Source organism: Chionomys nivalis, chromosome 20, assembly GCF_950005125.1.
Source record: "Chionomys nivalis chromosome 20, mChiNiv1.1, whole genome shotgun sequence".
In the NCBI taxonomy this organism is placed as follows: Eukaryota; Metazoa; Chordata; class Mammalia; order Rodentia; family Cricetidae; genus Chionomys; species Chionomys nivalis.
The window spans coordinates 9,330,141-9,356,076 of NC_080105.1; the positions used below are offsets into that span (position 1 = coordinate 9,330,141).

At 42.0% G+C, this 25,936-nt stretch overlaps 1 protein-coding gene across 1 annotated transcript; it reads right to left on the reverse strand.

Moving 5' to 3' along the window:
• Positions 1-20,096: 20,096 nt before the first annotated feature.
• On the reverse strand, positions 20,097-21,335 carry LOC130862819 (serine/threonine-protein kinase SBK1-like). The gene has a single exon (XM_057752639.1). It carries the CDS (start codon positions 21,333-21,335, stop codon positions 20,097-20,099), a length of 1,239 nt encoding a protein of 412 aa, XP_057608622.1.
• Positions 21,336-25,936: the final 4,601 nt, after the last annotated feature.

A 25,936-nucleotide genomic window follows, 5' to 3' on the forward strand; every position in this document is an offset into this window, starting at 1 on the left:
CTTAAGGGTAGAGAACATGTGGGCTGACTTAAAGTTCTGATGAGCACGAAGCAGGAAGTCTGGGATTACTTGGACTCTCAGGGAATTCAGATCTTGTAAAAATAGCCAAAACACTGGGTATTCTGTTGTGATGCTTTTTATACTTACTTCGAAGTATTATAAACTTTCCTGTGTACTATATTAAATTCAAATATCTATATTTCTCATGTATTTTGTATTGACAAAATCCACATGTGACTGAACAAAGGAAAATAATCTAAGAAGCCAACCCAGAAAGAGTTATGTTTTAAATTTGAAATATTTTCTTAAATACGCTGCACTTAGTAGTAGTTTCTATATTTGTATAGTAAGCTCTCCATATACAGAGTGTGGTCTTGAATCTTAATTAAATTTTCAGGAACTCAGTTTAGGAAATGCAACCAGAATGATATATTTTCATCTCAATCCGTGGAGAGAAAATTATTTACTCAGAAGGAGTATCAAGATTCTTGAGAAAGAAATAAGGGTCAGAGTGCTCTGGTGTAAATATCCTATCTGCCTCTCACCTGTTACATTTTCTTGACCTTAATTTTGGAATCACTGGTTCCTTGTAAGCACTACATGTTGTAATCTTCCCCATCTTTCTAGTTAAGCAATTTTAAGTGGTTTTATACCAATAATCAGCTCTATTTTATACATAGGCCTTCAGTGTTATAATGTGTGCCTTAAGAACTGGTAAGGTCTGGAGGTTCACTTGGCAACTAACTATATGCAAGAGATGGTGCACGAGATGAGAGGATTTTGATATCTTACAGTCTTGGTTTTGCATGATACACTACACATCTCAGAGCCCCAAGTCAAGCTCACTATACGTTGTTCTGCTTTGTGAATGATACAGGTGAAAAACATCATTTCCCAGAGTCAGAAGGTTAGAAAAGTTCATTGGTGGATTCGGTTCCTTGTCTGATCTTATAAGCTATGACACACTGTAAGATACTGTTTCTGAAACAGTGCATTGTCTGCAGGTAGAAACTGTCAGGAAGGGAAAGAATTTCTGTAGATTGAGCAGGAAAAGATAATTAGGATGCTTACTCCCATTTTCCCGGTTTTACCACATTCACTCACCAAGGACCACTTACCCAACTGAATTACACTTTAGGTCAACCCAGTAGAAAGAGTAGGATCGCTTGATTAGATTACAATGTACCATATAACTTGCGTATCACAGTGACAAAATGAATTCTAATTTACCAGGAAACAAGTGATTAATAGCAATAGAAAGCTGTTTTCTGAGGTGGATGCTGAAGTCTGCACAAACTATAAAAGTCTTAACAGAAGCAGACAGTAAGTAATTAGAATAAAAATAACAGGAAAATGTTTTGAGTATTAATTATCCTTTTATATACTTTAATTCACCCTCCACAGGCCCGGCTTGATAAATTAACTGTGCCACCTACCTCCAATCACAGTACTTGAAGAGATAATTAAGTAGTTTCTGCTTCTGATAAGCTACTCCAGACTTTCTCTTCATCCTTTCCTTACTGCATACAGGGGACACACACAATCTCCATCCTCATCTCTACATTGTTTTGAAAAGCTTTTGTTATCATAAAAAACCATGCCTGATGTCAACAAGATTGTGTCTCAGGAGAGAGGACCATGTCCTTCAAGGCAATGTCCCAGTATCACAGATGCACACACACACAAAAAAAAACCCACAAACACACACATTACTACTCATAGAACACTTCTTCTTTTCTGGAAAACAATGAGATCTATGCATATTATACTAAAGTTCTTCTGTGTTCCGAGTCATTTCCATTTTACTCTCCCCAGGAGACTCACACTCTCTTCTCACTGGTGAGTATCAGGAGTCACTGCATTGACCTCCTGAGAGTCCTTATGGACAGGCCATAGCTCTGGGCAGAGCAGCCTCACTCTGCAGCAGCCCTTTCTCCTGAGAAATAGTTCTATCAAAAACATCTGAATCACCTCATCCACAAGGAGGGTGTCCCAGTAGCCTAACCATCTTTCCACTGCATCAGCTTTGCCACAGGCAAAAATTGGGAGCATGGGGGTTGGGACGCGATGAGGGCAAGGGGAGAGGGGGAGAAAGAAGGGAGAAGGGGAGGACTGGGGAGAGCTTGGGAGAGTGGGATGATTGAGATGGAGGAAGGGCAGATATGGGAGCAGGGAAAAAGATATCTTAATTAAGGGAGCCATTTTAGGGTCGGCAAGATACTTGACTCTAGAAGGGTTCCCAGTCCCAGATGTCCAAGGGGATATCCCCAGCTAGGTCCTTGGGCAGAAGAGGAGGGGTGCCTGAACTGGCCTTATCCCATAGCCAAACTAATTAATATCTTGAATATCACCATAGAACCTTCGTCCAGCGATGGATGGAGATAGAGACAGAGATCCACATTGGAGCACTGGACTGAACTCCCAAGGTCCAGTTGAAGAGCAGAAAGTGGGAGAAGATGAGCAAGAAAGTCAGGACTGTGATGGGTTCATTCACCCACTGAGATGGTGGGACTGATCTAAGGGAGCTCACCAAGGCCAGCTGGACTGGGACTGAAGGAGCATGTGATCAAACCAGACTCTCTGAATGTGGCTGACAATGGGGGCTGACTGAGAAGCCAATGATAATGGCACTGGGATTTGATTCTACTGCATGTACTGGCATTTTGGGATACTAGTCTGTTTGGATGCACACTTTCCTAGGCCTGGATGGAGTGGGGAGGGCCTTGGACTTCCCACAGGGAAGGGTACCCCACCCTCTCTTAGAACTGGAGGGGAGAGGGAGGGTGAATGGGAGAGTGGGAGGGAAATGGGAGGAGGGGAAGAGGTGGAAATTTTGAATGGTATTACTTATACAACAAAAATTAAAATAAAAATAAAAAAGAAAGTGCAATGACCAAATTATTCATCTGTTGTTTTCCAGTTGTATCAAATCCATCATTTCTTTATTTCTCTTTTAATTAAAATGGATTTTTCTCTCATAAAATATGTACTGATTACAGTTTGTCCTCCCTCTACTACTCCCCCTCCCTCTCCATCCTCCCTCCCCACAAGATACACTCCCTTCTGTCTCTCATTAGAAAAGAACGGGTTTCTAAGTGATAACAACCAAACATGATGAAATTAAATACAAGATAAGACAAAAACCATCACATAGAAGCTGTACAATGAAAAATCAATAGAAGGAAGAGCTCAAGAAAAGGCACAAGAACCAGAGACCCACTCATTTGCACATTCAGGAATCCATGAAAACACTAAACTGAAAAGCTATATTATATGCACAGAGGACCTGGCGCAGACCTGAGTAGGTTCTGTGCCTGCTGCCACAGTCTGCGTTCATATAAGCTTTGCTCAGTTGGTTCAGAGCCTTCTTCTCTTGGTGTCCTGCATCTCCTCTGACTTTTCCTCTTTTTGCCTCCTCTTCCTCTGGGTTCTCTGATCTCTGAGAGGAGAGTTTGACGAATATTTTCCATGTAGAGCTCTGTGTTCCAAGGTTTTTCTCTCTGTGAAACGTCTGTCCGTGTGTCTCTGAATTTGTTTCCATCGCTGCAGCAGGGAAGCTTCTATGATGATGACTGAATAAGGAAGGCTCTGATCTATGAGTGTGGCAGAATATCTTCGAGGGTCATTTCGTTCTTACTTTTATTTTTGCTTTTGAGCATTAGCATTTTTATCCTAATCCCTGGTTCCTGGACACTCAAGCAATGCCGCATAATCAAACCATACATTGGATAATTACTCCCACAATGCACTGCATTGTGCCACTGTTGAGCCTTAGTATATCGTATAGGCAGGATAACAAAGTTTTGTGGCTGGGCTGGTATATCCATTTCTCATTGGTAGCCTGTAGAATACTTCCTGTACCAAAGATATTAGATCATGGGGGTGAAAGTTCTACATAGGCACCAGCTAGATGTCTCCAGTCCAATGAGTTGTGTGGGAATTGTACTCTACATACATGATGTGAATATTTTTAGCTTGAGATTTTGTGGGATTCCCAAAAGCTGGAGATGGGGTGTCTCTGACACTTTTGCCTTCTTTTGGAACTCTTTTTCCTCTGCTGGGTTGTCCTAACCAGCCTTAATATGAGGGTTTGGATCTAGAAATAAAGCATCTTTTTATATACTGTTCAACTGATATTACTGGGAGGCCTGCTCTTTTCTTAAGAGAAGCTCAGGAGCCATGGATCTCGGGGAGAAGAAGAGGGGGGATGTTGGGAAGAGTGGATGCTGTGGTCAGAAAGTATTTTATGAGAGAAGAATAAATAAAAAGAAAATCAGATGTATCCCTAGTTACCTACTTGTTATTGCTATGTCCCTCAAATTTGCCCACTCACTTACAAATTCATTGATGGATTAGTTAACTGATAAGGTAAGTGCATCATATTCTGTCACCTCTCAATGATGCTGCAAGGTTGGAACTAAGCCTTCAGCACAGGAGCCTTTGGGACATTTTAAAAGAGAAACCATAATAGGAACAGGTAAACATGAAGGGCTAACTTTATGCCATAACCAGCTCTCATAATTAAGTGGTTAAGAAGGTATCCCTAATAGATAGATTCCTCCTTTTTGAGAGACTATAGAGAATCAGTAGGAGAAGGATGCTCACGAGTCCACAATTGTACTATTAAGGATGTGGAATGTTAGTATAATGACTATACTTTACTCACTATATTTTTTAAATTTTAGTTTTGAGATTACAATATAATTATAAGAATTTTCCCTCTTTTTCCTCCTTCCAAGTCATCCCATACACTCCTTCCTGCTCTCCTTCAAATACATGGTCTTTTCTTTTACTAATTGTTATTGGATGCACATATGCATATACATTTCTGAATATAATCTGTTGGGTACATATAATGCTACCTATGTGTGTTTTGTTTTGTTTTGTTTTGCTGACTGGCACTGGACAACAAATTCGTATGCTCTTCCCTGGGGAAACAATTTCTTCAGCTCCTAGATTTTCTAGTTGCCTATAGTTCTTTGTGTAGCGTTGAGAACTCATGGGCTTTGCCTTTTTCGGTTTGGCATGTCCGTTGGTATATGCCCTGTATTCTTGACCACAATACTTCACTTTTGTTTTTATGTAATCAGTAATTGAGGGACTGTGATTTTAAACTTAAGTATCAGAAAAAGAATACTTTCTATTCTTTAGTGTCTGAAGTTTTCAGATCTTCATTTTCAGAACATGCCTTCACCATGAATGGCACAGTGGATTAGTGACCACCCAGTTGTCAGGAGAGTCTTCTAGCACTGTTACTGTGCAGTCAATGTCTCTCTAGATGAAGTGGGCTCAGAAAGCACTTGCTGGACTGCAGTTGCTAAACCTCTAAATTACTGCTGAAGATTGGAAAGCTTTGATGTAAATATATAAAAAGGGAGAGTAGAGGAATAAGGATAGGAGTTACGTAACAAGAGATATGAACTGTACCAATGTCTATGAACAGTGTAAAAGGAGCTGATATTGACTCAGGTTCACTGAGGCTGCTCTTGTTTTGGTAAATCTGGTCAAATGGATGCTTGACATTATATGCAGTTTTATCTTGGAAGAGTGCAACATGCAGTTTGACTTTTGAATGTTTATGACACAATGGAACTCTAGTAAAGTCCTAGTATCTGTAACTGCTAGACACTTTCATTTTAAGTGATCTGTGATCAGATACTAGAGTATAACCAATGGCATAAGAAATATAATTAGCTTTTGCACCTAATTCTTGGCAGAGAGCTCATAAAACTTTTTGAATATACCTAGTAATAGGAGTGTCTTTTGTAATTCACAAGGAAACCCCTTTGCTCACATCAGAAATTATGGCAATGGGATGATCTCAGGTGAGTTCCTCTACATAGCTTCAGTGTGAGAATGCTCGATAGAAGGAAACTCATGATAAATGTTTGCAATTTTCATTGGAATTGGAAAGTAGACTGGGTATGTCTGCCAAAATTCTAAACAATTAATTTTACGAATCTCTTGTTTTGTACACTTGTCAGAATTCTGGGAGGATGATGTGCTCAGAAAGGCACAAAATACACAATACCCACTTTCCAAAGCCTGACTTTTCTTGTATCTTTCATTTGGCTATTCTTTCATAATTACCCAGTAAATATTACAATAATGATGATATACTTAACTTTGATATAATTTAAAACTTTTCACTAAAGCTCATCAAAAGACATATAAAGGAAAGACACAGTATAGATGAAAAATATCTGCAATCTCCATCTCTGCAGACGGTACATCCAAATAACCAAACAACTTTGTCAACTCCCCTTGTTTCCCTTTCTGCCCTTTTGTTTTTTCTCCCTTTATCTCACATGTGTCCCACTACACTTTTCCACTTCCTCAAAAATCTTTTCTTTCTGTTCCTGTAGTCCTTTTTCTTGTTTGATGACCTATACCAACACCCATACACATGTATACACCTGCAAAACATTAAAAGCTAGAACTCACATATGAGGGCAAAATGAAATATTTATTTTTCTAAGTCTCAGTTATCTTGCTTAATATAATAATTTCTATATTCATCCATTTATACAAATTTTAAAATTTTGTTTTTCTTTGTAGTTGAATGAAATTTTATAAGATATATGTATTACATTTTCCTTATTCATTATCTGTTGCTGGATACTTAGACTGATTCCATTTTGACCCTATTTCCACCCTATTATAAATATGAATGTACAAGTATCATGGTGGTAGGATTCAAGTCCTTTGAGTATATGCTTGAAATTCTAGCGATAGCAATAAGACAACATAAGGGGATTAAAGGGATTCAAATTGGAAAGGAAGAAGTTAAACTTTCATTATTTGCAGACAATATGATAGTGTACATAAGCGACCCCAAAAACTCCGCCAAAGAACTCCTACAGCTGATAAATACCTTTAGTAGCGTGGCAGGATACAAGATCAACTCCAAAAAATCAGTTGCCCTCCTATACACAAAGGATAAGGAAGCAGAGAGGGAAATCAGAGAAGCATCACCCTTCACGATAGCCACAAATAGCATAAAATATCTTGGGGTAACTCTAACCAAGGAAGTGAAGGATCTATTTGACAAGAACTTTAAGTCTTTGAAGAAAGAAATTGAGGAGGATACCAGAAAATGGGAGGATCTCCCTTGCTCTTGGATTGGGAGGATCAACATAGTAAAAATCGCAGTTCTACCAAGGTCAATTTATAGATTCAATGCAATCCCCATTAAAATCCCATCAAAATTCTTCACAGATCTTGAGAGGACATTAATCAACTTTATATGGAAAAACAAAAAACCCAGGATACCCAAAACAATCTTATACAATAAAGGAGCTTCGGGAGGCATTACCATCCCTGACTTCAAACTCTATTACAGAGCTTCAGTATTGATAACAGCTTGGTATTGGCATGAAAACAGAGAAGTCGATCAATGGAACCGAGTAGAAGACACTGATATTAACCCACAAACATATGAACACTTGATTTTTGATAAAGGAGCTAAAAGTATTCAATGGAAAAAAGAGAGCATCTTCAACAAATGGTGCTGGCAGAACTGACTGTCAACCTGTAGAAGAAGGAAAACAGATCCGTATCTATCGCCATGCACAAAACTCAAGTCCATATGGATTAAAGACCTCAATATTAGTCTGAACACACTGAACCTGATAGAAGAAAAAGTGGGAAGTACTCTACAACATATGAGTACAGGAGATCACTTCCTACGTACATCCCCAGCAGCACAGACATTAAGGACAACATTGAATAAGTGAGACCTCCTGAAACTGAGGAGCTTCTGTAAAGCAAGGGACACTGTCACTAAGACAAAAAGGCAACCCACCGACTGGGAGAAGATCTTCACCAACTCTGCAACAAACAAAGTTCTGATCTTCCAAATATATAAAGAACTCAAGAAACTAGAATTTAAAATGCTAATTAACCCAATTAAAAATGGGGCACTGAACTGAACAGAGAATTCTCAACAGAAGAAATTCAAATGGCCAAAAGACACTTAAGGTCATGCTCAACCTCCTTAGCAATAAGGGAATTTCAAATTAAAACTAATTTGAGATACCATAATACACCTGTCAGAATGGCTAAAATCTAAAACACCAATGATAGCCTTTGCTGGAGAGGTTGTGGAGTAAGGAGCACACTCATCCATTGCTGGTGGGAATGCAAACTTGTGCAACCACTTTGGAAATCAGTGTGGCGATTTCTCAGGAAATTTGGGATCAACCTACTCAAAGATCTAGTAATACCACTCTTGGGAATATACCCAAGAGATACCCTATTATATGACAAAAGTATTTTTTCAACTATGTTCATAGCAGCATTGTTTGTAATAGCCAGAACCTGGAAACAACCTAGATGCCCTTCAATGGAGGAATGGATGAAGAAAGTGTGGAATATATACATATTAGAGTACTACTCAGCGGTAAAAAACAATGACTTCTCGAATTTTGCATGCAAAAAGATGGAAATAGAAAACACTACCCTGAGTGAGGTAATCCAGACCCAAAAAGAAGATCATGGTATGTACTCACTCATAATTGGTTTCTAGCCATAAATAAAGGACATTGAGCATATAATTTGTGATCCTAGAGAAGCTAAATAAGAAAGTGAATCCAAAGAAAATCGTATAGTCATCCGCCTGGATAGAGGAAGTAGACAAGATTGCCGGGCAAAAACTGGGAACTTGAGGGTGAGGTGGCATGGGGATAGGGGGAAATGGGGTAGAAATGTGAGAAGGGGAGGATGGGAGTAGCTTGGGGGATTGGGATGGTTGGAATATAGGAAGGGTGGATATGGGAGCAGCGAAATATATATCCTAACTAAGGGAGCCATCTTAGGATTGGCAAGAGACTTGACTCTAGAGGGGCTCGCAGGTGTCCAGGGAGATGTCCCCAGCTGGTACCTTCGGTAACTGAGGAGAGGGAACCTGAAATGACCCTATCCTATACTGATGAATATCTTGCATATCACCTTAGAACCTTCATCTGGCGATAGATCGAGATAGAGACAGACTCAATTTGGAGCAATGGTCTGCGCTCTTAAGGTCCAAATGAGGAGCAGAAGGAGGGAGAACATGAACAAGGAAGTCGGAACCAAGAGGGGTCACCCACCCACTGTGACAGTGGAACTGATCTATTGGGAGCCCACCAAGGCCAGCTAGACTGGGACTGAATAAGCATGGGTTGAAACTGGACTCTGTGAACATGGCAGACAATGAAGGCTGATGAGAAGCCAAGGACAATGGCACTAGGTTTTGATCCGAATACATGAACTGGCTTTAGGGGAGCTTAGCCTGTTTGGAAGCTCACCTTCCTGGACCTAGATAGAAGTGGGAGGACCTTGGTCTTCCCACAGGGCACAGAATTTGGACTGCTCTTCAGTATCAAGAGGGATGCGGAATGGAGTGGGAGGAGGAGAAGAGGAGTGGGGATAGGGGGAGGGGAGTGGGGAAAGGGGGCAATATGTGGGAGAAGGGGGAGGGAAATGGGAAATGGGGAGCAGGTGGAAATTTTAATTAAAAAAGAATAAAAATAAATAATTAAAAAAATATAATAAATCATATAAATATTTAAAATATTAAAAAAAAATAACAATGCATGAAAAAAGGACACAGTTGAAGGAGAACTGGGATGTGTGGTATATAGGAGAGTTGGAGGTATGAAAGTAAAGGCACAAAAGTTATAATTTGTAGAGAGTCAAAAGGTTCACATGTTCACAGATAGAACTGGGGAAACTAGGAATGTTAATCACACAAAATTGTCAATCCAATGAATATTTGTATACTCTGTTTTCTATTCTGACAGCTGGGCTGGTAGTGGATAATAGCCAACACATATTTTCCTTGTGTTATCTGTGGCCAGGCCATACTAAACTCCCAGAAGCAACAGTGGACATACTTAATATTCAAAGTGTCAAAATACAGTCAAAATGGTTCATACTGATTCATGCCTTGGGAAACTGTGAGAGAGTCTCAGGAAGAAAAAAAAGAGGTATTTTAGCTCAAGTTTTTTTTTTTTTTTTTTGTTTTGTGGCATGTTCTTGTATGTCACTTTTCTGTTTCTTGCAACAAATGCTTGTATTCAATTCATAAGACATTATTATTGTCTTGAACATAGCTATAGAACCCAATCTGGTTAAAGGATGGGCTGAATGTTGTCCTCGCTGTATCTACAATCTTGAGACAACCCAGGGTCAAATTCTAAAAGATTTAGTCATGTTTCTTTTACAAATATGGGTTCTCTTGTATTTGGGACATAGGTATTTAGGACTGAGATTTCACCTTGATGAATTGGTCCTGTTATGAGAATAAAATGTCCTCCTCCATCTCTTCTGATTGGTATTAGTTTGAAATCTACTTTGTTAGATATTGGTGGAGGTATACCAGCTTGTTTCTTAGGTGCACTTGATTGGAAAATCTTTTCCCAAACCTTTACACTGAGGTAATGTCTGTCTTTGACGTTGAAGTGTGTTTCTTGTATACAGAAGTATGGATCTTGCTTTCATATGCATTCTCTTAGCCTGGGTCTTTGCATGGGTGAATTGAGTCCACTGATATTAAGAGATATTAATGAAGAGTGTCTGAAATTACTGTTATTTTTCTTTTCTTTTTCTTTTTCTTTTTTTAAAAACAACTTTGAGATACCATCTTACACCTGTCAGAATGGTTAAAATCAAAAACACCAATGATAGCCTTTGCTGGAGAGGTTGTGGAGAAAGGGGCACACTCATTCATTGCAGGTGGGAATGCAAACTTGTGCAACCACTTTGGAAATCAGTGTGGCGATTTCTCAGGAAATTTGGGATCAACCTACCCCAAGATCCAGTAATACCACTATTGGGAATATACCCAAGAGATGCCCCATCAAATGACAAAAGTATCTGTTCAACTATGTTCATAGCAGCATTGTTTGTAATAGCCAAAACCTGGAAACAACCTAGATGCCCTTCAATGGAGGAATGGATGAAGAAAGTGTGGAATATATACATATTAGAGTACTACTCAGCGGTAAAAAACAATGACTTCTCCAATTTTGCGTGCAAATGGATGGAAATAGAAAACACTATCCTGAGTGAGATATCCCAGACCCAAAAAGAGGAACATGGGATGTACTCACTCATAATCGGTTTCTAGCCATAAATAAAGGACATTGAGCATATAATTTGTGATCCTAGAGAAGCTAAATAAGAAAGTGAATCCAAAGAAAATCGTATAGTCATCCGCCTGGAGAGGGGAAGTAGACAAGATTGCCAGGCAAAAACTGTTATTTTTCTATAGTAGTGCTTGTGTGTTTCCCTTGTTTGGGGTTTGCTGGTATGTGGTTATCTGTTGCCTGTGTTTTTATAGGTCGTTAGCTTCCTTGGATGGAGTTTTCCTTCCAGTTTTACATGGAGGGCTGGATTTGTGGATCGGTATTGTTGAAATCTGGTTTTGTCATAGAATATCTTGTTTTCTCCACCAATGTTCATTTAAATCTTTGTGGGGTAGTGTAGTAGTAGCCTGGGCTTGCATCCATGGTCACTTAGTGTCTGCATCACATCTGTCCAGAATCTTCTGCCTTTCAGAGTTTCCATTGAGAAATCAGGTGTAACTATGATAGGTCTCACTTTTTATGTTACTTGGCCTCTTTTCTCAGTAGCTCTTAATTTTCTTTATTCTCTATGTTTTGAATTTTGATTATTATATGGCAAGGGGACTTATTTTTTGGTCCAGTCTACTTGATGTTCTTTAAGGTTCTTTTTCCTTCATAGAAATATCCTTCTTTACTTTTCCTCTATGATTTTATTGAATATATTTTCTGTGCCTTTGAGTTTGAGTTCTTCTCCTTCTATCTATTATGCTTAAGTTTGGTCTTTTCATGGTGTCCCAGATTTCATGAATGTTTGGGGTTAGGATTTTATTGGATTTAACAATCTCTTTGACCAATGAATCTATTTCCGCCATAGTATCTTCCACACCTGAGACTCTCTCTTCCATCTCTTGTACTCTGTTGGTTAGGCTCCCAACTGTAGTTCCCATTTGTTTACCCAGGTTTTCCATATACAGAATTCCCACTGTTTGTGTTTCCTTTATTGTCTCTATTTCGGTTTTCAAGTCTTGAGCTGTTTGAACTGTTTGTTTCAGCTGTTTGATTCTTCTTTTCTTTGTTTCCCTGGGATACTTTAAGAGATTTATTGATTTCTTCCATTTTTGTTTGTCTTTTCCTCCATTTCTTTAAGAGAAATTTTCATTTCCTCTTTAAACACCTCTATCATCCCTCATAAATTTATATTTTAAAATTATTTTCTTCTGCTTCTTCTGGGTTAGGGTGATCAAGTCTTCCTGGCATATGACCACAGGGTTCTGGTGTTACCATGTTGCTTTTTCCCTTGTTGAATGAATTCTTGCATTGGGATCTACTCATCTTTTCTTCTAATTGGTGCTATCAGTGTCTTTGCCTGTTGGTCCAATCCTAATAGTTGCTGTTTACATCTTTTTAAATTGTTCTAGGTCTGTTCTGTACTGTTGCTATTTTTGTCTCGGGGAATTGCTGAGATTTCTCTTGGCCTGCTCACTTGGTCCAACCTCTTGGTTCACTCTCTTGGTCCATTCTGTGCAGCTGCAGTTTGTGTTTCAGAGTTTCTCTCTTGGTCCTCTCTGTGTAATTGCAGCCTGTGATCCAGAGTTCCTTTGAGGTTGTGGGGTGGAGGGGAGGATAGGAATTTGGAGGGGGGTGGAGTGGGACTCATAGCTTACAGGGCCTTATCGGTAGTATGGGGGTGTTGGAGTAGCCAACCTGCAGGGAGCTTGCCTGCTGACTGGCTAGAGAGCTGAGCAGTTGGGGAAAAGACCCGGGCTTTTGCCCTAGTAGGGAGGGCCTATATTAGGGGGCCCCACTGTTGGGGTGATCACTCACATCTTGGTCCTCTCTATGTAGTTGCAGCCTGTGTTTCAGAGTTCCTCAGAGTTTGTGGGTAATAGCAGACTTTTTCCTGTTCAGGTTGTCAATGGACAACTGTTTTGGGTTCACCAAAGGCTGATTTGATAATCATACATTTACTCTACATTATTATTATCTTGAGTATACCTGCACAAATAAAGACAGACAAAGCTCCAGCATATATCTTTAAGAAAATGAAGCAGGTTTTTGCTAATTATATAAAGTATATTACAGGTATATCACATAATCCAGGTAAGGCAGTTATAGAAAGATCAAATCAATCTATAAAGGATATATTAAACAAAGAGAAAGAGATAATAAAGATCCCCAGAAATAAATTACACAATGTTTTATTAACCTTGACTTTTCTTAGCTACTCAGAAAGGAACAATCACTGCAGAGAGAAATTTGATAATAATAATAATAAAAACTTCTGAATTAAATGACCTGGTGTGTTTCAAGGATATGTTGACCTCAGAATGGTGGTACCTCTTCCACACTGGGACCAAACACAATCAGTTCTGTGGAAAGAAACAACTTTATTCTAGCTGTGTGCGACCTTGACTTGGGTAAAGTCCCTGTCACATACAAGTAACTGTGTGATTTTGAAAATGTGACTATCTGGTGGTCAATTTTATTTTCTCTACTTTGCAATAAATCTGCAATATCCTGTCACCTCACAGCCACAGTCAAGTGGGTTTTCTGTGTCAGGTAAGATATTGTGAGGCTAGGTCAGGCGAGAAGAGGTGAGAAGAGCCAAGGTGAGACAGAACAAAAACTGTGGGATGGTAGGTGTGCAGCTCTGACCACAAGGCCCTCCCTCTGTCCCTCAAGAGCAGACAGACCGTGGAGACCTGATCACTGCACTTGTCCTGTGCTGAGCTGCAAGTCTGTGGCGTGTAGAACCCAGTGTTCAGATGCTCCACAATGTTTATCCTGCTAGAGACACCTCAGACCTTTCCCACCAAAGTCACATCCCACCAGAAAGTGACAACCACCAAATAGAGCCACAGCCAATACATCCAATCATAAATGGTGTGTGAGGTTTTAGTCTGCCTCTGATGCATTCTGGTCCAATGAGCATCCAGTCAGAGACTCTTAACCACTCAGACTTGACCTTGTTCTTCCTGTCTGTGATACTGAGCAGGTTCAGGCTAGGAAGTGCTAAGGAACTGCTGAGGCCTTGTGGAGGAAGAGGCCGGTGGAGTTCCACAAGGTGAGAGCAGCCACAGATTAGCGAGGCCAGGCTCAGAATCTGTCTGGGGTGGGCCCCACATGCGGAAGACCCCAATCTCCTCACAATCGGGGCCTTAGCCCAGCTCCAGTGAGGGCTGGGGCAGTCTTCTCAGAGCCTACTGATTCCTCACAGCCCAAGTTCTCGTGAGGCTTAGATGCCTGCTGTGAAGAGTCAGGATGACAGGATGCCATTCTGAAAGGACAGCATTATTACATTAGTATTTCATCCAAGTTTTAAATTCATAAGCCTAGCTTTGTCCATATTTCCTTACTTCATCTTAGCACCTGTGGGATCTGCAATGCCCACTTTCTCATTGCCTACTTGAGTAACTTTAATAGTCTTTCATTTTCCTTTGCTAGTGTGCCTAGAGATGTATCAGTGTTATTTAGATATGTATCTTTCTCTTGCTTCTTGTCATGTTTATTTTCAATTTATTAAGTTTAAAAAATTGATTAATGGCTTCTTATTCACTTTCCTTTTAGTATTTATATAAAAATTTATGTCACAAATTGTAAATCTACTTTATCCAAGCCCTTGGGAGACATGAGTTTTAGAACAGTGTGAGCTACACAGGGAGTTCTGGATACCATGGGCCATGTTATGGCATGAGATCTTATTGTGGGAGATACAAACAAAATCCGAATGTATTCACTTTCATATAAAATCATTTAATTTTTATTTTTCTAATTATTGTTTAACTTTATTCCATAAAGTTTATTTGTGTGCACCTGCTTGTTTCCCTGTTGTACTCCCTCCATCTAAAATATTTGCCCTCACAGTTCTGCAAAATTTTTCATTCTTTCCTATTTTTTCTAGATTCCATTTATTAAAGAAGATATGTGTTATTTGTATTTTGGAGAGTTGTCTATGTCTTTGACTTGTTATAGATGATTGGAACAACTTTCTTGAGAATTACGTAATTTTTTTCTATAATTTTATTTGTTGATTATCTTGCATGATTTATGCATATAATGTTTTCTTTATCCATGCATATATTGGTGTTTATCTAATCTTATTCCCTGAATCATTTGTTATAGGAAGTGCAATGATAAGAATTACACTCAAACTCACACACACACACACACACACATATATGTGATTCAGTATAGTGAACTCCCCTGGAAAGTATGCACATCCAGGAGTGATACAGCTGGTAGGTCTATGTTAAATTTTCAGCCCCAGCTATTATTATAGCATCCACAGTAACTAAGATATTTTATTTTACAATGATCATAGCATATGTGTTCTTTTTTCCTCACTTCCTATGCAGCATTTAGAAAAATTTAGATTTGGTAAAAAATGTAATCATTAAAGAGACACTCAGAGCTGAAATTATGGGCACTCCAAATATTATTATACGTTGTGAGAAATGGGTCTTGGGACTCAAGAAAATGACAACACAATCTAGAGTATTTGTGTCAGGCTGTAAGTCCTGTTGAAATTTATTCTTATGCAGATTGTTACCACGGTCAGAATTTGACCTTGTATTACTACATGCTTGGGTATCTCAAAGTGGTCCACTTGGTAAGCAGCATGTACTTGTGTGTAACTAGGGTAACTTTACACACATATTTGTATTCCATATGTTTGTTGGCATTTGAGACACTGTCTCAGATATGCCGATTATGAGAAATTGTTTTCAGCATGTAGAAAATGAAACTCTGCTCTTGAACTTCTACCATACACAAACTGCACCAAATGTGTCATGGATGTCAAAATGAGACGTGATTCCCTAAAAATGCCAAAGAATACAGTAGAGAAAATCTTCCAAGTTTTAAGCATAGGAAAGGGTTTTCTGAGTAGGACTCTTGTCTATTCAGTAAATGAGACAAAAACAATCAACAAATAGGATCATATGAAACTAAAACTTTTTATTTTGGTATAATAAAATATCATTTAAATGGGGATTACACAATATGAGAAAATCACTGGTGCAATGGTGACTTGAGAGTTATTGTGTATTTAACTTTCTGCTGATCTGGTGAGGCCTGCACTCTAGGTAGGAATTAGTACCTGGCACTGCGTCCATGGTCAAAAGAGCATGGCTGGATGAGGCATAGAGTCCTTTAAGATGACGTTAATGTTGTTACTTTGTGTGACAAGAGTAACTGCTTCGTAAATATTTCTGATTCTATGGATAGACGTCTTCAGCTGTCAGGCTTGGTCAGAGGCTCTTATTTATGGAGTGCATAGCAGCAAATGCACAACCTCATAATTTCAAAATGTTGAAATGTCCATGAATGTTCATTCTTAATTGGGACCTGTAGACCAACCATTCCCCTAGACAGGGGAAACGTCATGGAAATGGGTCTGAATGTCCTGCCTGAGAGTGAGGAGGACTGCTGTGACATGCTGTCTTAAGGCATGACCCAGCCACTGCTCACTCACATGAGCTGTAATCACCTGCAGCTTCAGGTGACCATGTTCAGAACTGACCGTTAACCTATCTGTCCTGAACCGGACAGCTGGAGGAGACAGCCTGCTGGTGGAAGAAAAAGCCTCCTAAGCTTTTGTCTTAGTACAGAAAATAAAAAGGAAACTTGAAGACAGCCATTTGTTTTACTTATCAGTTCCCCCTTTCTTTATCTGACATCCAGGGAAGACTGTGTAATTCCTATTTCCTCAAATTAATGAGTTTCTTGAGATTAATACAGGAGTATAGGTACGGGATTACTTACAGGAATATGAATAACAAATGTGTGGTATCACAAAGGCTCCCATTAGAATGGGGGACTCAGGAAAACTAGAAACATGAACATGTCTGCATGACTTGTTTGCAACTGACTGAGACGGAGGTTCTCATTTCTTCAGTTCTAACTTAAAACCTATGTAAGCTTGGGAGCAGAAGGGCCTTATTATTCTTTTAAGTTCCAGCTTTCCCAGCCATAATTTAAATGCTGAGTCTTATGAACTTCCTAACTCTTTCCTTAGAACTTTCTGAGACTTAAGGAAATACTTCCACCCAGGGAAGAGCACACCTGTTGTAATCCCATATCAAATAATGAGTCCAGAAAGCTTACATTTAGGACTGTAAAACTACATGTATACATGTATATGCACGTAACAACAATGAAGGAAAAGAGAGGCCATACATGAGAAACAGCAAGGGAGAGTGTAGGGAGGTTTTGGAAAGATTAAAGAGAAGAGGAAATAATGTAATTATAATCTCAAAAATAACAGAAAATATTTATGTCAAAAAGGAAGTTTTACATAATATTTCATCCTTTCCTTAAAATATTAGTTGGTTCCACAAGATCACAGTCTACCATGGAGCTCTGCAAAGGCACTAAAGCTGCACACAAGTCCTGAAGTTCCTGGTGAAGCAAACTTTATTGTTCACCTCCTCTGTAAGCACAGCTCCAGCATGGTGAGTGACTCGGCCATAAAGCACTGCTTCTCTCATACATAGTTTTTTCAGCAAAACCTATCATTCACCATCTCCAGTCTGTGATATTTGTGAGAGCTGTGTTTGTGATAACCAAACATCCTAGTGCTTCCTTTGAGCCAGTCCATCAGAAATGATTTCATGAATATTTCATTAGATTATGTATCCTTTTTGTCATGAAGGTTTTTTTTATCTTTCTAAATTTTTATTTTATAGCAATTGTCATAGTTAGAGATGTAAATAACACATTTAAAAACCTCCCCAGGGCCAAAGGATGCCAGAGTATTTACAAAGACATGGGGTAGGGGAGGCAAGACAGGAGCGTGAGGCTCAAGGGCTTGGGTTCAATCCAGGGCCCTGCCCCAGACTTGGACAGATGCCAACCACCAGCACTGTGTTGTGGGCTCAGGGAGCATCACACAGCCTGGGGCCCTCTACTCACAGGATCTGGTGGGAGACCTCTAGCTAACTGAAGGCCCCACTTCCTATCCAGGAAGCTCCCCTACAGCCCACAAGCCAGTTCAAGGGGCCCCTGGGAAGCACCAAAGGACAGGGGCAGTGTGAGGGACACACAGGCTGGGACAGGTGTCAATGGATGATCTGGCCTGCCCTGGGGTGAGACAGAGACACACACATACGTGTGCGTACATGAACAAACCATACCTTCACAGAAAAACTGCAAAGGGGGAGGTTTCTCCTGTGGGTTTTGTCTTCTAAGTCTCCATGTCTACGATGTTATTTTTTTGCTATTATTATTATTATTTTGTTTCTTCAACAGTGACAAACTGAGGTAAACATCTGTAACCAACACCTTTCCTAAGGGGCAAAGGGTCCCAACCCAACAGACAGAGACAGTACCAGTGGTGGCAGCAAGAGCGGAGCCTGACCCAGCCTGAGTCCGGTTCAGGGTCAGGCTGGTTGCTGCCTCTGAAGGATAGGGCTGGGCTACATACCTAATGTCTCTTCTGAGGACTACCAGATACTACAAGGGAGAGGCCTCCCACACAGGATCTCAACAGAGAGAGGGTGCACATGGGACGCGGGATGTCTACTGTGGAATCTCGCTTCCTTGTTATTGCAGATCAGGGTGGAGAGGCCTAAGGCAAGAGGAGAAGTAGCGGCTGGGAAGGAGGGCCTGGTGGCCCCAAGTGGGCCAGGGCAGTGATGGGGGCCTTCTGAGATTCGGCTCTCGGCAGGAGGAGGGGTTTGCTACTTACCTGGCATGTGGGTCCTGTGTCCACTAGGGAAGTGGTGGCACCCCAGGAAAGTGGGACCAGGCGCTGGAGCAACCACAGTTTGTAAACTGGACTCAGGCAGGGCAGGGAGACCTATAGCCCTTTGTGGTGGGAGCAAGGGGTTATGTAGAGAGGTGGGGGCTCCAGGCTGAGGGGTGGTTGGTGCCCCTTGCAGCTAGCCAGCCAGCCCCACTATGGAACCTCTTAGAATGACCCAGAACTTTTGGAGGGACCCTAAGAGAGGCAACCCAGGCTGGCCAGTTGGGTGGTGCCAGGCGGAAGGCACAGCCTCCCTGTGCTGAGGTTATTACAGGGGTTCCTTAAGCCTCCACATTGAGTAGGAGTCCCAAAGGAGAGCAGGGGCAAGGTGAAATCCTGTTTTGCTGCCGAAGAACCTGAGCCAACAGCAGGTGTCTCCTGGGATTCCCTGAGGAGTGTGGTAAAACACAGGCCTGGCTCTTGGCAGCTGCCTGGTGAGGTGTCCGGACCCTCAAAGTCACCAGACACACATCACACTCACTCTGACTTCAACGACTTCCTGTCCCATCCACGGATGTGCTCCTCCCCTGCAAGGGTACTGCCCTAGAACCGTGAGGCTCACACACGTGATTGACAAACCCCAGGAATAACTAGCGCAACTGTTTCCCTGCTTGCTGAGTGCCCAGGGAAGGAGCAGCTGGGCTGTGAATGCACCCCCTTACCCTAGAGACACAGGAGTGCCAAGCCTCCCGTTCTCCTGCCATCTGTTCCCCTATACCCTCAGGAGGGGTACCTACTGGAACTCTGTTCCCAATGGCCTCGTGGCTGCGGTAATGGCTCTCCCTTCTGGGATCTAAGTACCCATCAGCAGGAAGAGGTGAGGGGGCATCTCTAATATTCGGGTCTGTTCCTGCACACAACTTTTGCTACCTTTAGGGGGCTTGGCCTCTCCCTCTGACCTCCTGGGCACCACTGTTGTCAACCCAGTGCCTGTTCCCAGCCAGTTTCTAAGGGTCTCGTGCTCATCTCTGCCCAACATCAAAGGCCCCTTTCTGGGCCCAGGTTTGGATGGAAGATTGTAGGGTGATCTGCCAAGGGGTGTGAAGCGCCAGAAGTGTCCAGGTTCCAGAGCTCAGTCTAGCCCATAAGCTCCCAGCCTTTGTCAGGGGCCTCGGCTCCTCTGGGCTGAGGCTGGCCACACACATGGTCATCCGCTAACTATGTCACCAGCCCACCACCGACCCGGGTGTCTGGGCCTCTTATTCTACACTACTCCCTCCCACAGCGCTGTGGCTGCTCCCTGTCCCCAGTATGGGTTGGAGCATACGCGGCTTCCCCGCAGCGACTGCGGTGCTCCTAGCAGCTCAGATGCAGATTTCGATGGCCGTGGCCAGCACCACCTGCCCTTTGCTCTTGTCTGCACGGCCATCGGTCCTGCCCGAGGGAGCGGACAGAGCCAGACCAGCCTCAGGCACGGGCACGGGCACCGGAACGGGCACCACGCTGGGCGGCGAGGACCGTGAACCGCTGCCACTCTCGGTGAGCACGGTGCGCTTGAGCGGTGCAGGAGCCTGGAGGCGCAAGGGCCCGGGCAGGCGGTCCCCAGGAGGTTTGCGTGCACGGTGCGAAGGCCACCGCCGAAGCTCAGATGTGAGCTCCTGTTTGAGGAAGCAGAAGACCTCCTTGGCCGGCCCGCGATGCTCGGGCTCCAGAGCCAGCAGCCGCTGGAACATGCGCAGTGCAGGCTCGGTGAAGCGGCGCCACTGGGAAGGCAGTCCCGGCAGGAGGCCCCGCTGCCAGCACAGGAACTCCTCGAAGAAGGCATCGGCGCCTGACGCAGCCTCCCACGGGAAGTTGCCGGTGAGCACACAGAAGATAAGCACTCCGAACGCCCACACATCCACGCCTGTGTCCACCGCGAAGCCATCGGCACGGCCCGCCTGGCACACCTCGGGCGCTGTGTAGGGTATAGTGCCGCTCCCACGCTTCACACGGCAGCCCACGCGCCGCGTCATGCCGAAGTCCGCCAGCTTCACACGGCGGCACTCACGGTCACACAGCAGCACGTTCTCGGGTTTGATGTCGCGGTGCACTAGCTGTCTGCTGTGCATGAAGTCCAGCGCCAGCCCCAGCTGCTGCACACAGCGCTTCACCGTGTCCTCGGGGAGGCCCACCTGGGGAGGGACGATGTCAAACAGGTCTCCAGCAGGCGCGCACTCCTGGGCAAAGACATAGCATTCCTCAGTCTCGAAGACCACGTCGAAGACCTTGATGATGAAGGGGCTGGATGACAGGCTGTTGGTGATGCTCACTTCAGGCAGGAAATTCTTCAGCTTTGTCTTGCTCTTATTCACAAATTTCAGCGCCATTTTGGTGCCTGTGCCCTTGTAAGCCACCAGGTCAACCTTCCCGTAGGTCCCTTTACCCAGCTCCCGGACAAGCTCGTAGTGCTTGGTAAGGTCGCTGGCAGTCAGTGTGCGCAGTGTCCGTGCTTGCATGTCTTCTGTGAGGAGGGGCACACCTGCACCTGGTACAGGGGCGGCCCCCGGCCCGCAGCAAGGCAGGGAGTGGAGCGGTTCAGGCTCTGGGCAGCCCATGCTCATCTTCTCCCTGGGCTGGGGCCGTGGGGACGCCGCGGCAGGGGGTCTGGGCGCCCTGTAGGTCTTCTTCAGCCTGGCCCGAGATGGGCTCAGGGCACCACCACCACCATAAGCCGGGACGCGGAGGGCGTCGCTAGGGGCTCAGTTGCCCAGGTCCCGGGGCTTTGGGGTGCCCGCGGCTTCTCGTTAGCAAGAGGTTCTGCTCTCGCTGTCCTAGGTTTGGGGGATCCTGTGTACCAGAGCAGCAGGGAGGGCTACCGCCCCGAAGCTGGGTCGCTCTCTGTCTTCAGGTGTGTGGTTGCAGCAAGCAGATCTTAGGGGGCCCCGGGTTGGAGCGGTAGCCGCGCGCTGGGTCCCGGTAACCGCGTGCGGGGCTGGAGGTCAAGGCTCAGCCGCTGGGGGGCTCGGGCGCCGCCGCTGCAAGCAGCCCGGCCCTGCGGGCCCCTGCCCCGGCCTGGCGCGGGCTGAGGCTGCGGCTCCTGCTTCGGCTCCCGCTCCACCCGGTGTTCGGGCTCCAGCGCCGGCGCCCGCCCGGGCTGCGCTCCATCGCGGCCTCCTGTCATGAAGGTTTAAGTAAGTATATGACCTTCCTTCCAACTTTTATAGGAGTCAGATTGATCCCAGATGTTCTCATAGCCTACAATGTCATGTGTCAAGCTTTGACAGGATGTTTCATTGATATTTTGAAAGTCTTTTGTACTTCAAGCAGTTGAGAGACAGATTACTCCCTGACCAAGACAGTCTCTTTGCAGGCCATGTTAAGGTTCAAAAGCAAGTTCTAGCATGTGTTTTCCTTTTCTCTGTATAAAAAGTTGAACCTAAGTGGCATCTTCTATCACCTGCATTCCAAACAGAGAGTTACATAAGTGGCATATTCTATCACCCTTATTCTAAAGAGAGAATTGCATTCTAATTATATACAAGTGTAGTGAATTTTGTCCTATGGAATTTTAATGGATACTGCAGTTTCACATATGATCTTGATTCTTCCATAAACCTTCTGATTTATGATAAGTCTATTTTCTGGCTTTGTTCACATCTTTCCATTTCCATTTAGAAAACTCTACAGATTTTATCTCTTTACAAAATGTATTTAGTCAGAAAAAGTTTTTTGAACTTCGTGTCAGAGAAGCAATAAAAACTGAATATATCAACTCTTTGAATTCATTATTTCTATATTACATTTGTCATATAAAGAAACAAGCTAAGATAATGTGTTTGTAAAGTTGTTTGATGTTGGTATTTTGTTTTCAGTACAACTTACATTTTTTTTTATCCAAGACCCTTTCCACAATATTTCTAGTGTCACAGAGTCAGAGACTTAAGGAATGCTAAATTTAAGCAAGTGATGGAGAAGATATGAATTACCAATCTTTTGGGTGGGAAAATATGGAGAATAAAACCCGGATGGATGGATGGATGGATGGATGGATGGATGGATGGATGGATATATGGATGGATGGATGGATGGATGGATGGATGGATGGAGATAGACAATATGTGAGGAAAGCCTCTATTTGTTAATGCTTTAATGATTGTCATTCCATGTCATCATGGAAGTATAGGAAGTAGTACAATGGGTATCCTACTTTGAGAAATCAAACCCACACTGTATATGATATTTTTAAAGGGTGGTAATGTTTATTTTATCACAATTTCAGAGGTTATAATTCATAGTCATGCAGGAGAAGAGATGGGTAGGATATGGTTAATGACAACATATATCCATTCAAGTATGTTCCCTACGATGTTTCCTCCAACTAGATACATCACCTACTTTCTTTTTTATTTTTTATTAAATTTATTTTTAGAACAATCTTTTCTTATTTTACAATAATATCCCAGTTCCCACTCCCTCACCTCTTCCTGCTCTCCCCACCTTCCTTTCACCCCAGCCTCCATAAACTTCTCAGAAAGTGTAAGGCTTCCCAAGTGGAGACAAAAAGTCTGACACATCAGTTTGAGGCAGGATTGAGGCCCATTCCACTATATCTAGGCTGAGCAAGGTATCCTGCCAAAATGAATTGTCTCCAAAATGCCAATTCAAGTACTAGGAATAATCACAATAATAATGTAAATCTCTCTGATAATCTGTAAGAGAGGAACTGGGGAAAACTCAAAATCATGTCCCATATATCAGGCTGATCAGCTTTCAAACAACAAATGAAATCATGGTTATCTGGAATATCAAGATGGAGATGTAGGCTCAGTTCAGTTTCCAGTGGTCTTTTGTTACATTCAGTTTCTGGTTGTGTGTTTTAGAAATTATCATATAAGAAATTATCTCAAACCTTTTCAAGTATACAAAGCAACAGTCAGATTATGATATAGTACTGCCTTGATTATTTTAATTATAGCTCATAAATGTGGGAACATAATCAGTCAAATTAAAAACATTAATAGTTTCTTCAGATTTCTTGTCAACACTTATTTGTATTTTAATGTCAAATTTGATTACCTCTGAAATGCTGGTATTAGAAAGCTTGAAATAAAACAGTAAAGGACTACTATACTCATGAACTCCAAAATCAAGGCAGTCAACAATAAGGCACGGAAGAGAAAGGCACTCACAGGCCCCCACGCATTACTGAGAAACTGGTGACAGTTGATGGTTTTTTGAGGAGGAAATGTCAGTTTAATTTAGGGTGTGAATACCAGGTGGTTTGAGCAAACTTAGTAATGGCTCTTACACATGAGCATATGGGCATGCAGTGTCACCCTAGGTAGGTTATTTAAAACAAAAACAGGCATGGGGTTAGGAATGTTGGAATTAAGAGAGTGCATCAGGAACCATTGAAAAGGAATAAAGGCAAATATGAACAAAGTCACTGTATACATGTATTAAATTCTCAAAGAATTTCAAAACTGTCTATGTAAAAGGTCACAGCTCAATAACATTAAAATCTGATGTAAAGTTTTATCTTTTGGAAGAAAAGTATGAGAAAGTCACTGTCAGTGCAACTTAGATTTTTTGATAATGGACTAGAAGCATTTTTTTTTCTGCAGACCCAGATAAGGGGCCTGGCCTAGTTGATTCACTTGTGCTTTGAATTGTCTTCTTTTTTCCTTTTTTAGGATGAATTACATAATACCTGTGATTCTTTTTTAGCATTTCCACAAATGTTTTCATTATCTTCAGGGAAAGGTCATCTTAAGTGGCATTTAATTTTCTATCATCCAGTGAATAAATATTTGACTGTGAAAGTAGCCTAGAACCTGACTGAAACACAAACAATTGGGAAGCCATGTGATTCAGTTACTTAATTTTATTTTGATTTTTCGGGACAAGTTTTCTTTGTGTAGTTTTGGAGCCTATCCTGGAACTCACTCTGTAGAACAGGCTGGCTTGAAATCGGTTACTTAATTTTAAAACTGATTATTGTTTTTTTTATTCCCTGTGGACTCTGTAATTATTTTTGGATATTTCCTGTCTTAGAGTTTTAAAGTTTTTATTTCTGTGAAGAGACACCATAACCACAGCAACTCTAATGAAGGAAAACATTTAATAGGGCGTGACTCACAGGTTCAGAGGTTTATAGTCTATTATCATCACTGCAGGACAATGAGGCATACAGGTAGATACGGTACTTTAGAAGGATCTGAAAGTGGAGAAGGAGCTACATCTTGATCCCACAGGGAAGAAAACGTGCTCTGAAACACTAGGCATGGCTTGAGTATACAACACCACCAAGTTCTCCCACACACATCCCCCAACAAGGACACACTTACTCCAACAAGGGCACACCCTTAATAATATAAGATCCATATGAGCTTATAGGGTCAAAAGCATCCAATTAACAAACCTCCAAGATACCCTTAGAAGAGAGAATAAGCAGCTTTATGGTGTCTCTAATAGGAGAGGTTTGTGAAGATGAGAGCACTTTTTTTTTTTTTTTTACAGAAAAGCATAATCATTTGGCTGACAAATAGAAGTTTTAGAAGAAACACAGTGAATGCAGAGGAAAAACTACTTTCTCATTTCATCCATCTTAGGTTCCTGTTGGGGACTCCACAACATAACAGAACTTAAGAAGAGAAAAGCACGAAGACTTACCTAGCACAATCTTTCACAACTCCAGAGCCTTCCTGAGGAAGGGAATCCTTCAACAGTGCTTAGACCTGAGATTTTTTTACCAAGTTGATGAAAAGTGGAACATTATAGAGCATGGTAAAAAATAAAATCAGCATGAGTCAAGCAGGGGAATACAAATAGAGCTTTTGCTCATGTCCTCCGTGTGTGCCTTCATCAGTCTTCAGATATGAAGCTGCTCTTTCCTCTATGGAGGGATATGTGGTGCTTCTGACATGTTTCAGGAAATTGTCATAAAGTCCTTTCTAGGTTGTATGAGCATCAGAGGAAGACCAGAGGCCGTCCTCATATTCATTCTTGTGCTCAAAATGTTGTCTGATCACCATGTTTTCAGGTAGCATATTCTGAAATCCTCCAAATATGAAATGAAGACAAAAGTCTGGGTATAATTTCTGAGTTACATTCGTGTGTGATCCTGAAATGCAGCATTTAGAGCAATTATGAATTTAAACATTAACCTCAGTATATTCTGTTCTGTGTACATCATTTTGAATCTTTTTTTTCAATTATCCTT